Source organism: Sceloporus occidentalis, unplaced genomic scaffold, assembly GCF_023333645.1.
Source record: "Sceloporus occidentalis isolate IW3139 unplaced genomic scaffold, rSceOcc1.0.p SCAF_3, whole genome shotgun sequence".
Classification (NCBI taxonomy): Eukaryota; Metazoa; Chordata; class Lepidosauria; order Squamata; family Phrynosomatidae; genus Sceloporus; species Sceloporus occidentalis.
In genome coordinates, this window is record NW_028316983.1 from 237,071,319 (window position 1) to 237,085,996 (window position 14,678).

At 39.8% G+C, this 14,678-nt stretch overlaps 1 protein-coding gene across 5 annotated transcripts in view; it reads right to left on the minus strand.

Moving 5' to 3' along the window:
* ASAP1 (ArfGAP with SH3 domain, ankyrin repeat and PH domain 1) overlaps positions 1-14,678 on the minus strand; it is a 180,653-nt gene that overhangs the window by 89,983 nt on the left and 75,992 nt on the right. For 4 of the 5 annotated variants that reach the window (XM_089517960.1, XM_089517965.1, XM_089517963.1 and 1 more), the window contains one exon: positions 3,418-3,490. In XM_089517960.1, coding sequence (XP_089374086.1) covers positions 3,418-3,490 — 73 coding nt within the window. Of the gene's footprint in view, positions 1-1,560; positions 1,664-3,417; positions 3,491-14,678 lie in introns of those variants that run through there. The other variant, XM_089517964.1, reaches the window with a different exon arrangement.

Here is a 14,678-nt window from a genome sequence, read left to right on the forward strand (position 1 = left end):
GTGGTCAGAGCGGTGGGTGGAAGTGATAATGCGTGCAGCTGAATGCTGGACGGAGATTAAAGGACGGAGGTGAGAAAGACTACTAAAATTTTGTCTGCCTTGTTGTTGAAAGTCTTTACAACATAACTTCACGTATTTGAAAGGTTCAGTAGATAAATGCTACATGCAACAATCAGATTTACTTTTTAAAAGCCAAGCACTAAAGCACAGGAAGGTTTAGGTCACACTTGTACACTCTGTTATTAATACAGTCCAATTCATCATACATCAGGGTCAGAACTAGGATTACAATCCTGTTCTCCAAAGGTGGGGGAATATATGGTCTTCCAGATGTTGTGGGATTATAACTCCATCATCACTCAGCATTGGCCATGCTAGACAGGGCTGATGGGTGTTCCAATCCAATAGTATCTGAAAGATCATCCATAGCCCTTCTCTGTACTAAGCAACACGACTTCCAAAGAAACATTCATAGCATTGCAGTGTTATTTTAAGTGACACTGCTGAGGCATACAGCACAACCAGAGGGAGGTTACTCTACTTTTGACCCCCCTAATTAACTAAGTGAAGGAGAGAAAGAACTGAAAGTAGTACTGAACTAATAATTTACAAGACAGCTGCATCAATTGGTTCAGCCTCAGCCTCTTAGATTTCCCTGCATCAAACTCTTACTTTGTTTGGCAGAACTTCTTGCTCATTCTGGACTGAATAGGGTGAGAAATAATAAATCAGTCACTTCTCTGTCTATGACAGCCAAACTACCTAACACTCTGATACAACTAGTCAATTATTTATGATGTCAAACTGAGAACAAGTATCAGATTTCCCCATCTTGCTTGTTCAACAAAAGCACAGGTATGTATGCTCATTTCAGATGTAAAGAACAGACAATGAATTCAAGTTAATAAGGGTTAATAAGTAAATAAGAGTTAATAAAAGTTAATACCACCTCTGCATAACAACTACTAAGTTTAATGACACATTTATTTTAGCTTAACAGATTTGTAAACTAAAAACAGGTATTACTTCTGATCTAATGAACTAGGAATCTTCACCACTAATGTCATTAGCAAACTGACATATACCAGCAAGCTGTCTATCTTAGGATGCTGACATAGCTACTATATGCCTTGGATGGAAGAATGCATTCTTTTCCCTCAACTGCTCAATAGACTTCCAAATTTGCTATGGGTGTCCACTAGTTCCAAATATTAGATACTAAACTACATTAATTATATCCAAATTTATATGCAAGCTACATTTAAAAAACATTCCTGGCACACTGCTGCTCAATCCATATTGTTACTGCAATGCAATATCCACTATGTTATTGGAAAGAGTTTGCTTGAAAATTCTTTCTACTGGATAAGAGAGAAATACTTCTTGTGCTCCTTATACACATAATATCTTTGCCAGTTAAATTCTGAATTGTTATGAGAGTAAAATACAAGCAGAGACACTAAGGCCCTTTACAGGGCCAGCATAGGGGCAGAGTCAGGTGTAGTGTCCTCATGACGCATGTCCGACTCCATTCCCCCAAGGCATCTTGACACCACGCACCGCTCCATATGGCGCACAATGTCATGGCGCACCTCCGGCACTGCCATCCAGTCCATTACAGCATCCAGGCACTGATCCTGCACCCACACAACCTCAGCTGACTCTATAAATAAGGAGGGAAGCTGAATCTCATCCGTATATTAATTATACCTCACAATCAAATTTCCTTATGCTCTTACCCAGCATCTTCAAGACAGATACTGAGAACAGCATTGGGACATAATGGAAATTTGTGGCATATAACACAACTTCACAGTCACAGGGTTGAACATGATTCCCCTAACACTTACCTCTTGAACCAGCCTCACAGATAGGAGTGGAACCCCTCCAAAACAATACTGTTTTGAGCTGTATTGTTTTTAAAATTATAAGCCACCTTAAGCCCCAATTTTGGGAGGAAAGTGGGATACAAATATAACAACAGCAACAACTACAACTACAACGACAACATAGTACCTCCTACTCCCACTCAATGGTGGTGATTGCTGTTATCAGCCGCAGCTGAGAGAAAATCAAGAAGGCAACACTCCCTCTAACTTTCATGAAGAATAAATCACTAGGATGACCTGAAATCATATTGAAATGGATCAAGGTAATCCTTTTCCTCCACGAAAGCCTGCCCAGCCATCTTATGCTTAAGCAACATGCTCCAAAATGGAATGCTGGCTATTTTAACCTTTTGCCTGGCTTGGGCTTTTTTTGAGGGGTGGGGGTTACTTTAGTGGTTAAGCTAGCAGAAAAGGATCAAGCAACAAGCCTAAGACGCTGACACTGGGGTGCACAAAAATGAATGAGGGTTTAAAGGGGAAGTGCAGTGGTATGGCACATGGAGAGTGGGCAGGGCTACCACCAAAATGTTTATGTAATAGCTCTAGAAGTTTCCAAATGATGCACTGCACAGATGCAAGTGACCCATTTGTGTGAGTCACAGGGACCACAAAGAAGTGGCAAGATTTCTTCAGAATTCTGGACTTTAAGAATGTGTAAATACAACCAGCAGTTGCTTTTTTAAAAAGTGATAATGGCACTTTAATGGAGGACTTGTTTATATCTCAGAACACATGCTCATTGACTATGGCCTACTGTTTATCATAAAAAATTAAGCCTCAAATATATTAAAATTTTGACCATACAACTCTGATAATTAAGAAGAGAAAGCTATCACAATAATAATTTGCTTGTCAACTTCAGGAAGACACTAATTTGGCTAAAGTAGTTTATTCATAACTATCTCCTACTTCACTTTAAAAATACTGGGTCAGTATGGAATTTTGCCTTCTTTAGGCTATAAACCCAAGAAGATGAATAATCTTTATAGGTATACTTGTATCCAGGAGAGGAGACTGAATGCATGCCTGTGTATTTGTGGTAAAGTCATCCTTCATCATTTTGATCCTTTTAAATCAGGAGACTTTGGACATCCAGCTGCTTTGGACTTCAGTTCCCAGAAACACTAGCCAGTATGGCCCATGGTGAAGGATTCTTGGAGCTGAAATCCAAAACATCTGGAAAATCAAAGATTTAAGATGTGAAAGGAAGAAATAAAAATTCTTTACTATAAAATGGGATTTCATACAGTTGCTCTGGATGCATACAGAATATTAAACATTCAATAAAGGGGGGAGATCTTGAGAAATTTAAATGCAAATTCCAAACCCATCACAAAATTTTCACGTGCCCTATGAAATGTTATTTTAGAAATCCAACACAATTACAGCTGGGATACCTGAGGAAAATTCAATAGCTATAAGCCTGCACAGCAAGACCAGATAATTAGTTAGGGTAAATGACTAAAATCTCTCGACAGACATCAAAACTTTAATAACACTTTATTGTAATATAGAAAAAAAAGCTTACCTTGTCCAGAATTATATATTGCTTTTACAGATTTTTTCACTTTTTGTAGTGAAGTTCTGTCCTGATCTAGTGCCTAGACAGAGAGAAAGAGAGAGACAGTGTCAAGGACAGTCAGCCATCTATTTTAAATTGTAGAGCTGAAAACAAAACAAGAGGGTCTCATGAACAAATGCTCAATAATTTCAGGAGCTGCAAGCATAGTAGAGGCCTTGTTATTAACCCTGGGGAGGTCTTTGGTCAGTTCCATCAAGTCAGTTAAAGAATTCTAAACGGGGAAGTTTCTAAGGAAAAAAATATATTGAAAAACTGTTGTGGCCAATAAATAACATTGTGCCAATTATGCTATTTTTAACCCCCACACACATTTTTCAATGCCAATTTATTTATTTATTTTTTAAAAAATCACACTTTATTTCAAGGCAGAGCATTTTGGGTTTTTTTACTTCATCTATTAAAATGTAAATATACAGTCAGGATCCAATGTTGTACTTCTCCTGGATCCTACTGCTTCGAGAAGAATTAGCAATCCACTCCTGCTGCAGACTCTGATACATCTGGACAACATGCTTCAAAGATCTGGGAAACCCTTTGAAAGAGGTTTCTGGTGCCATGGAGAGTAAAAGTGGCAGGGAAAGACTCTGATGAGAAGTAGACCACTGCATCGTGGCTTATACAACGAGCCTACCAAGCTATATAAATAACTATTATTTTTTAAAGATCTGTGTTGAATCTCAATGCAATCCTATTTCTATTGACTTGAATGTAGTAATCCCCACAGTATTCAACAGTTTACTCCTTAACCAGTATGCTTAGGATTGCTGCTTCAATGGAGGATAAAGCATGCATACTGAAAATCATTCTTAATAAATGTGGAACACAAAATTACACATGTAAGATAGATTTGGTTTATCATTATAAACACCACTTTAAAAATATTAATTCATGTAAGTACAACCGTGAATTGGTCAGGTGAGCTTCTTTAGAAGGGAGTTCCACAATTTTTGTACTACCAAACAAAAAACAGTGTAACACATTCTATAGGCTTCTATATCCAATATATGACCATAAAGGGAAACCAAGTTCCTGGAAGAAAATTCACTCCTCAATGCTTATGTGGATGATGACATTTGGTATCCACCAATAATTACTTTTTAGACAAAGTTACAGAAGAGCTGTTTTGCTGGATTGATGCATGAGTTCAATCAGTAAGACAGGTGAAATTAAATTATTTTACAACAGCAACTGAGATCCAGTGTGGCATAGTGGTTTGAGAGTTGGACTATGACTCTGGAGACCAGGGCTCAATTCCCACTGGGTGACCTCAAGCAAGTCACATGCTCTCACAGCCTCAGGGGAAGGCAATGGCAAACCTCCTCTGAACAAATCTTGTCAAGAGAACTTTATGACAGGGTTGCCATAAATGAGAAATGAGTTGAAGGCACACAACAATAACACGCCAGCACCTTTTCAAATCAGCATATATTGTTTCGACATTTCTTTTTTTAAAAAAGAAAATCTGGAAGGGAAACTAACATGTTGGAAAGATTAAAAAATTGTGTTTTTAAAAAGTAATTTATTATTATTATTATTATTATTAAACTTTATTTATAAAGCGCTGTAAATTTACACAGCACTGTACATACAATCTTTTTAATTGGATGGTTCCCTGCCCTCAGGCTTACAATCTAAAAAGACATGACACAAAGGGAGTGATGGTGGGGAAGGGGCCTCTCTAGTAAGATAATACATATAAAATACATAGCAATACAGGAAATGATTCAATAAAACAGGCAAGAAAAGAACATCAAATAGCAAGTGACAATTATGCAATGCCTGGGAACGCTGCCCTGAACAGGATGGTCTTCAACTCCGTTTTGAAGCTGGTTAAAGAAGTGATGGCTCTTGCTCGCGGGGGAAGAAGGTTCCAGGAGTGAGGGGCAGTGAGTGAAAAGGGGCAAATCCAAGATGGGGCAGAGGAAATCCTGGGCTGGGACAGCAGACCTAGACTACCAGAATGGAGGGCCCTAGTGGGAAGGTGAGGAGAAATAAGGTCTGATAAGTAAGGGGGGGCCAGCCCATGGAGGGCTTTAAACGTCGACAGCAGGAGCTTATACTGAATGCGGAAAGGGAGGGGGAGCCAGTGAAGGGATGCCAACACAGGAGAGATGTGGTCAGAGCGGTGGGTGGAAGTGATAATGCATGCAGCTGAATGCTGGACAGAAATTAAAGGACGGAGGTAAGAAAGAGGAAGCCCAGCCAGGAGGACATTACAGTAATCAAGTCATGAGATCACTAGGGCATGGACCAGGATCTTGGCAGTAGAGGCGGAGAGATATGGTCGGATTTTGGCAATATTGTACAAAAAGAATCTACAAGCCTTGGCTGTGGTCTGGATCTGAGGGATACACGACAGAGAAAAGTCAAAGATAAAACCAAGACTGCGGGCTTGCTGGACTGGTTGAATAGAAATGTTGTCCACAGAGACAGAAAAGGAGTGTTGAAGGGTGGGTTTAGGAGGAAAGACAAGAAGCTCCGTCTTGGACATGTTGAGCTTCAAACGCCGATGGCGCATCCACTGTGAGACAGCTGTGAGGCAAAACGAGACTTGCTGTTCAAGCCTTGGAGAAAGGTCAGGGGTGGAAAGATACAACTGAGTGTCATCGGCATACAGATGGTAGGAAAAACCAAAAGAGCTGATGAGTTTACCTAAGGACAGTGTGTAGAGAGAAAACAGAAGGGGACCCAGAACAGAGCCCTGGGGAACTCCAACAGATAAGGGAACAGGAGATGAAGTCTGACCACCTGCAACCACTGCAAAAGATCTGTCAGACAAATAAGATCTAAACCAGTCGAGAACAGAGTCTGAGAACCCAAGGTCAGAGAGTATGTCAACTAGGAGACAGTGATCAACGGTGTCAAAGGCTGCAGACAAATCGAGAAGGATGAGAACAGAGTAAAGGCCATTAGCCTTGGCCCGTAAAAGGTCATTGGAGATCTTAGAGCTGTCTCTGTAGAATGCCTTGGGCGGAAACCAGACTGAAAGGGATCGAGGATGGAGTTGGCTTCAAGAAACTCAAGACAGCGAGAATAAACAACCCGTTCCAGAACTTTAGAAAGAAAGGGAAGAAGAGAAATCGGGCGATAGCTAGACAAAGAGGAGGGGTCAAGAGAAGTTTTTTTCAGAATTGGGGAAATGAGAGCATGTTTGAAGTCCGATGGGAAGGAGCCTGTAGAGAGAGAGAGATTGAAGATATGGAGAAGCGAAGGCAAAAAAGAGGGAGCTATAGAAATAAGAAGACGAGTAGGAATTGGATCAAGAGGACAGGTAGCAGGTTTGCAAGAGTTCAGAAGTGTAGATAGATTGAAATTTAATATTTCAAGCCCACTATTGAAAGGCAGATTTACAGAAGCCCAAAACTATATTTGGAATTCAAGGAATAACTTATAAAATGTATGTATGTATGTGTGTGTGTGTGTATCTCCAGGGGTAGCCAAGCTGTTTCTATAGCAAAGTGCAGTAACATCCAAAATGGAATTTAAATTTTATTTCCTGGACTTTAAGAATCTCCCGGGACCCAGATGGCCAGGAAGAGGAGGGGCTGGCCTGCAATAATCTTTCCTTCCATCTGAACTCAGACAAACCCTAACATCTTGACAAAATGCAGGCCTATGACTAATATTATCATGTATTTTTTTCTCTCCTGTACTACAGTCCATCCTTCCCTTACGTGGGGGATCCGTTCCGGATCCCGCCGCGTAAGGTGAATTCTGCCTATGCTCGAGCCCCATTGGAAACAATGGGGCTCGTGCGCGGCCGCGCGCGGGGCGCAACAGGCGCACGCGCCCATTCAATTGAATGGGACGCGCCGCCCTTCCGCCCTGCGTGCGCCCCGCGGCTTGAGCGCATATGCTTAAGGCTGCGTATGGCGTGGGCGCACTGTATTTCTAACACCTTTGCCTGATGAAGAAGCCAGCTTTGAATGCTTGCAACATCTTTATTATGTGTTTTGGTATCACTGTTTTGTGGATTTTCGATGTTATTGTACTTTTTTATTATATTTTGACTTTATGATAATTAAAAATTTAACCAGCTTGAAACCACAATAAACAGACTGCATGAAAGCCTCAGGACACAGAGTTAAAAACAAAAGCTTAATTCCTCATCGGTTATTGATTTATTTATAGTTATTTATTTCAAAATAACAATAAGTTCAATAAATAATTTTCATTATGTGACATATTTTCACTTTCTTTTAATAAGAAAACCTCGTGAAACAGCAATACACAATTTAAAAATATTTTGCAATTTAGCCATGTGTCAGAGAGCGTAATTGCACAAGCACAAGCACAAGCACATACAAAACAAAACAGAATAGATATTCGACATCACAAAATAGAATAGATAGCATCAACTAATGTACAGGCAAAAGCAATTCCATCCCCTTTCACTGATTCTTTAATTTAGTTGGTTCTACAAATGAAATCCAGTATCTGGTGTCTCAGAGAATGTAGTAATGGGATAGAGAGCCTTTCACCTCTAGGTCACTAAACTAATCCAGTTCAGATCAACAACAATACACAAATGTTACCATCTGTTGGGTGTCTGGTGTCTAGTGTCTGGGGTAAAGTCACTTAACACTCTCATTTCATTTCTACCAGCAGTAAAATAACCAAATCTGAAAAGAGACATCTTCATTCCTGGTTTCAGTAAAGCACAGTCATTACTGGGCAAGAAAACAAATTACTTTTGACCAGCACGGTACACAGTATTCCAAGTGTGATTGCACCATATGGTGAAATCTCGCTTGGAAAACTGTACAGTTCTGGTCAAAAGTAATTTGTTTTCTTGTCCAGTAATTATTAGGCATTGTTTTGGCAGTTTTATCTTTGATTTATTTCCTAATGACACACAACATGGAACCTGCCTTTCTCATATCAGATGCAGACTGGGTTGACACTTTCATTGAGCTACCCACAACTACAACATTGCTGCCCTCATCAGCTCATTAATATATTTACATGCTGTTAGACTTCATGGCCCCAACGTGATGCACTTTAACACTAGACTTCATGTCATTCCCCGGTCTTAAAGCTCTTCGCTGTCTTTTTTGTTATAGCTTCCGCAAATAATTTGGTATCATTAGAAACACTGGGCACTAATAGGGCTTTTCAATGGCTTCCCCTTGATTAAGAAACACTTAACTAAGGAATGCTAGGCTGGCCTCCCTCTGGTTGTTCCATGGACAGGACTTGTAATTCAGCTTTTTGTTATCTTTGAAAGAACTGTGGGTTTTTAATGGCTTTCAATGTTGTTTTAAGTTTTCACCAACTGTTTTATTATTTCAAGCTTGTTTTACTGTTAGTGCCTTGGGTACCACTGTGGGGAGAAAAACGCAAGAAAGAAACCAACTAAATAAACAAATTTTCACTGCTCACTCCTATTCCAGATCATTTATGGTCAAGTTAAAAGACACTAAATACAATACCTTAGAAGACAGTACTGTTTACATCTATCCAATGAGAGAACTGTCTTACCATTCTGCTTTCTATTCATTCACCTATTAATGATACAGAAGAGGGCTGTTCCTCTCCTCCCATAAGTGCTGAACTTACTCAGAAATCTTTGGTGATGGAAGATGTCAAAAAGCTTTGAGAAAGACAAATTGAGATAGATTATCCCTGTCCATATATACAGTGACACTCCCAACTCTGAAAGGTTAGGAGGACAAGGACTTGCTTTTGTCAAAGCTAAACTGTCAGATCTTCAGTAAGACTTTTCCTATGGGCATTATAACATTAATAATGTTTTCCACTATTTTATCCAGAAAAATTGACATATTATCAAGTGTCCTGGTCAGCAGAGAACAAATCCAATAAGAAAAGATTAACTTCTCTTATTCGAGAAGACTCAGCCAACACAGTTATACTTCTACCACAGGTGAAGGAAACTGGAACAGTCACAGAACTTGACTTAAGCAGTAGCAGTAGAATCATAATCATAGAATCGTAGAGTTGGAAGAGACCATAAGGGCCATCCAGTCCAACCCCATTCTGCCATGCAGGAAATCTCAATCAAAGCATCCCCAACAGATGGCCATACAGCCTCTGTTTAAATACCTCCAAAGAAGGAGACTCCACTACACTCCGAGGGAGTTTGTCCCATTGTCAAACAGCCCTTACTGTCAAGTTCATCCGAATGTTGAGGTGGAATCTCTTTTCTTGCAGCTTGCATCCATAGCTCTGGGTCCTAGTCTCTGGAGCAGCAGAAAACAAGCTTGCTCCCTCCTCAATATGACAACCCTTCAACTATTTAAATAGGGCTATCATATTACCTCTTAACCTTCTTTTCTCCAGGCTAAACATCCCCAGCTCCCTAAGTCATTCCTCATAGGACATGGTTTCTAGACCCTTCACCATTTTAGTCACCCTCCTTTGGACATGCTCCAGTTTCTCAATGTCCTTTCTGAATTGTGGCGCCCAGAACTGGACACAATATTCCAGGTGGGACCTGACCAAAGCAGAATAGAGTGGCACTATTGCGTCCCTTGATCTGGACACTATATTTCTATTGATGTAGCCTAAAATTACATTGGCCTTTTTAGATGCCACATCACACTGTTCACTCATGTTCAACTTGTGGTCTACTTGGACTCCTAGATCCCTTTCACATGTATAAGTCTCTCGTTCAGCCAGGTGTCCCACATCCTATATCTGTGCATTTCATTTTTCCGCCCTAAGTGCAGTATCTTACATTTCTCCGTGTTGAATTTAATTTTGTTAGCTTTGGCCCAGCTTTCTATTCTGTTCAGGTCATTTTGAATTTTGATCCTGTCCTCTGGGGTATTAGGTATTCCTCCTAATTTGGTGTCATCTGCAAATTTGATAAGTATGCTCCCAATTCTGTCATCCAAGTCATTGATAAAGATGTTGAATAGCACTGGGCCCAGGACAGAGCCCTGTGGGAACCCACTGGTCACTTCTCTCCAGGATGAAAATGAGCCATTGTTGAGCACCCTTTGGGTTCAGCCAGTTAACCGATTACAAATCCATATAACAGTTACCTTGTCTAGTCCACATTTTACAAGCTTATTTGCAAGAATATCATGCGGAACTTTGTCAAAGGCCTTACTGAAATCGAGATATACTATATCCACAGCATTCCCTTCATCTACCAAGCTGGTAATTTTATCAAAGAAAGAGATCAGATTTGTCTGCCATGACTTGTTTCTCTGAAACCTGTGTTGACTTTTTGTGATTATGACATTGCTTTCTAGATGTTCACGGACTCTCTGTTTAATGATCTGCTCTAGAATCTTTCCTGGTATTGATGTCAGACTAACTGGACGATAATTGTTGGGATCCTCTTTTTCCCCCTTTTTGATAATGGGGACAATGTTTGCCCTCCTCCAGTCTGCTGGGATTTCTCCTGTTTTCCAGGAGTTTTCAAAGATTATTGCCAATGGCTCCGATATTACATTTGCCAGTTCTTTTAATACCCTTGGATGTAGTTCATCTGGTCCTGGACACTTAGATTCATTTAAATTAACAAGGTATTCCTGTACTATCTCTTTACTAATTCTGTGCTGAATTTTCCCTATTCTGTCCTCTGCTCCATATTCCTCAGGTTGAGCACCCTTTTCCTTTTCTGAGAAGACTGAGGCAAAGAAGGTACTGAGTAATTCTGCCTTTTCTCTGCCCCCTGTTAGCATTTTGCCACCTTCTCCACGTAGTGGCCCTACCATTTCCTTCTTCTTCCTTTTGCTGCGGACATATCCAAAAAAGCCCTTTTTACTCTTCTTAACCTCTCTAGCAAGCCTGAGTTCATTAACACTAGCTCAGAGCACATCTTTGAAGAGAACTCCATGAACAACTTTTTACTTATGAAGGCAATTGTATTTAAACAGACAGACCAGTGACAGGCATCAGTGGTCTTCTGATATTTTACATTTGCGGGTCCCATAGTCTTTCCCCTTTGGTTCTACAGAAGGTGGGAGTTATAGTCCAAGTTTCCTACATCGCAAAACAAGAGAAGAAGACCACTTCAGGAAATGTTTTATTCAAAACTAAAATATGCACATGTGAAACTGAACAACTAAATCAGCTAAGTGTTGCATAAGTTAATAAAATATTTCAAACCTTCTACAGACCACCTGAAGGCTTCTTCCAAAATGCACCCAGCAATGACTTTTCCCCCCTCCACTTTTCCTATGATTTCCATTTTGGTGGCCTAACTTACAGAATTATGTGTGCGTGTTTTTTAAAATAGGCAATGGGGAACTGATGAGGCAGGCTCATCTACTCTCTATTTTACATTTCATGCTTGCTCAGTAAGGGATTCTGGAGGCAACTGCTGTTTACCATGCCTGTTGTAAAAAGGTACACATAGGTACAGCTGGACTGGAAAAAGGGGACTGAGTGGGCATAAAAGGCCTTTCTAAAAAGTAGTTTCACTTTCAAAGGCTAAATGCCCAAATACAATATGGATGGGATGGATGGGTCCACACTTTGCTGACCAGATGTGCACATCATAGTAAGTTGCTGAGTCAGCAAAGGAGAAGAGCCAATAGGAAAGGGAGCATTATTCTCCATGGTAAGTAAAAATGACTTACAAAACTTGTAGTAACCATCTATCAAAGAATGCCTCAGCCAAGTATTCTTAAGATGCAACTATGCAGCCTTAGTTTTAAAAAAAAAATTCAAACAAGAACACCACAATCAATGCAATGAAATAATGAATAACATTTTAATCTATCTATCTATCTATCTATCTATCTATCTATCTATACATACATTCATACATACATACATACATACATACAGAAGAAAAGGTAAAAATGGGAAAAACAGTAAAATAAAAATATATTACTCTGAAATAACTCTAAAAATCCACAGAAACCAAATTCAATAGAATAAAGTAATCATAGCTATGTATCAATATGATTCTAAAATAAAAGAAATTTACTGAACAAATCTTGGCATATATGAAAAAGAGCTTTCAATTTACAAAGAATGTCTCTACTGACTACTCATATACAAGGATTATATGTTCACATCTTAAATTCATTGATGTGGACTCTCTCTTTTGACAAGCAGAATTATTGCTTCAAAAGTAAAATGAAACCTTTCCCTTCAAAATATTCTTATTTTTAATTCTGTACTGATGTGGTGCTGTTGGAAAATTCCCAGAGCTCTTGCAAAACATAAACAGAGAGACAGCCAGTATGGAAACAAACTGTTTATCCACTCAGTTAAATGTCCATGCCTCCACACAACTAATACCTTATTTTTACCAGCTATACTGGCTTCATTCCTGCTGAGAGGAGTGTGTTTAGGCAGAAACTATGGAAAAAATGTTCAAGAAAATGAATTCCACTAAATATGTTATCCTTTTTTAATTCAATCTGGCAGGGAAAAATGATTACTAATTTGTCTTATGGTGGAGAAACAAGGGATATCAGGAAATGAAAGACAGTAGAAATATAAAGAAACATTAGACACATAGAAGTAGAAGGACCAGGGTTCATTCTGTGAGTTTGGAGTTACACAATAGATCTGAAACTCTTCTTTATCAATGATGCCAAGAAACAGCAACAAGAAGAACAGTGTCAGTCCTAGAGAACATACAGACAATGTTAGAAGATTAAGCTCTCAGAAATGGCCCCTGCCAATCCTCAGTGAAGACATGTGATAGTGCTGAGGGAAACAAAACTAGTAGCTGTGGACCTGACAGGATGGGCTTTTTTCATGGGGCAAAAATCCATGATATAATAGAAAGGCTGACAACACTCACCAAGTCCACTGACTGTTACCCGTTCCTTTTGGTCCATGAGGGGATCAATGACACTGTAAAGTATAGCATTCAGGATATCACAAGGGATATGAGGTTCAGGGTAGGAAGCACAGGCTGTCACTTTGTCTCTCCTCCCAGTTGAAGGAAATGGCCCAGAATGGGGAAGAGGAATAGTGAAGCTGAACAACTTGCTCCACAGACAGTGCCACTAGGAACTATTTGGCTTCTTGGACCATAGTCTGTACAGTTGTCCCTTCATATCCACTCCGGACGCCGCCACACCCCCCTCCCACAGTTAAAGAAAAATGCGGAACCTCAGGTCCCGTTGTTTACCATGTTTACAGCCACAAGACATGTGTGTGGCTGTTGGTGCGGCCGAGTGCACACACCTCCATTTAGACCATCATGGCTTGCCATCCATTCTATTTTAATGCTCACTTTTGTATTTTTTTAATTGTACCATCTTTCTAAACTGTAAGACGCATTGAGTCCCAATTTTTATATTGGCATAATACGGATGGGAAAACAGAATCAAGGCATCTTTACAAAATCACAGGGACTGCAAAAAGAGAGGAGATTTTTTTTTAAAATGTTATTTTTCCAGAGAGGGAAAAGTAAAAGGAAGTGTTCTCCCACATCACCTACCTGCTAGTTTCTGACTTCAAGTACTGTACATGTTAAAGAAAGCACTTATCAGGTGTTTATGGCACACTGTGTTAACATACCTGATTTTTTAAGTTTTTAACGGGCCTTTTTAATGACCACATTCCTTCTATGCAAAAAGCTTGAACTCAGAAACTTAGTTAAAGTGCGCCTGCATCATACGCAGGCACACTTTACGCGGCTTTCATCCTCCACCAGCTGAAGCCTTCTAACCATTTTAATGGCATCTTCATGCAGAATGCATTATCAGGCCATTGTTATCAGGTCCTTTATATGACTATATTCAGCCTGTGCAAAAATCCCCATGAACGTAGAAATTCAGATATGAAATCTGTTAGAAAGTCAGATCCAGATCCCAAAGCAATGCAAAAAATGGGGTGGGTGGGTGGTGTTAAACCAATCAGTATTAGCATGAAACTGTTAAAAAAACAATGAAAAGAAGCTTTAAGCCTCAATCATCGTGGTGTCCACATACAAAGGTTAGGAAGACATAAATTACTATGGCTATGCTGTATCAGCGAGGAGGGCTGTAACTGGTGAACCAGCCATAGCTCACAAGACACTCCTGTCTACTTTGGCCTCTAATAACAAACCTGGAATTAGCAGCACCCACACACTATGCACATGCTTCATTAGGGGGAATTCAGTTTCACCCACAACAAATGGAATCGCTTCATGGCCTACAGTGCAACACATGATTCAAATGGAATAAAAGGAAGGAGTAAAAGTGAGACAAGTATTGTCTTTGTACTGATGGCACCTCATCCTAAATTGCAAAATGATCCCCATCCCACAATTCCATGAGATG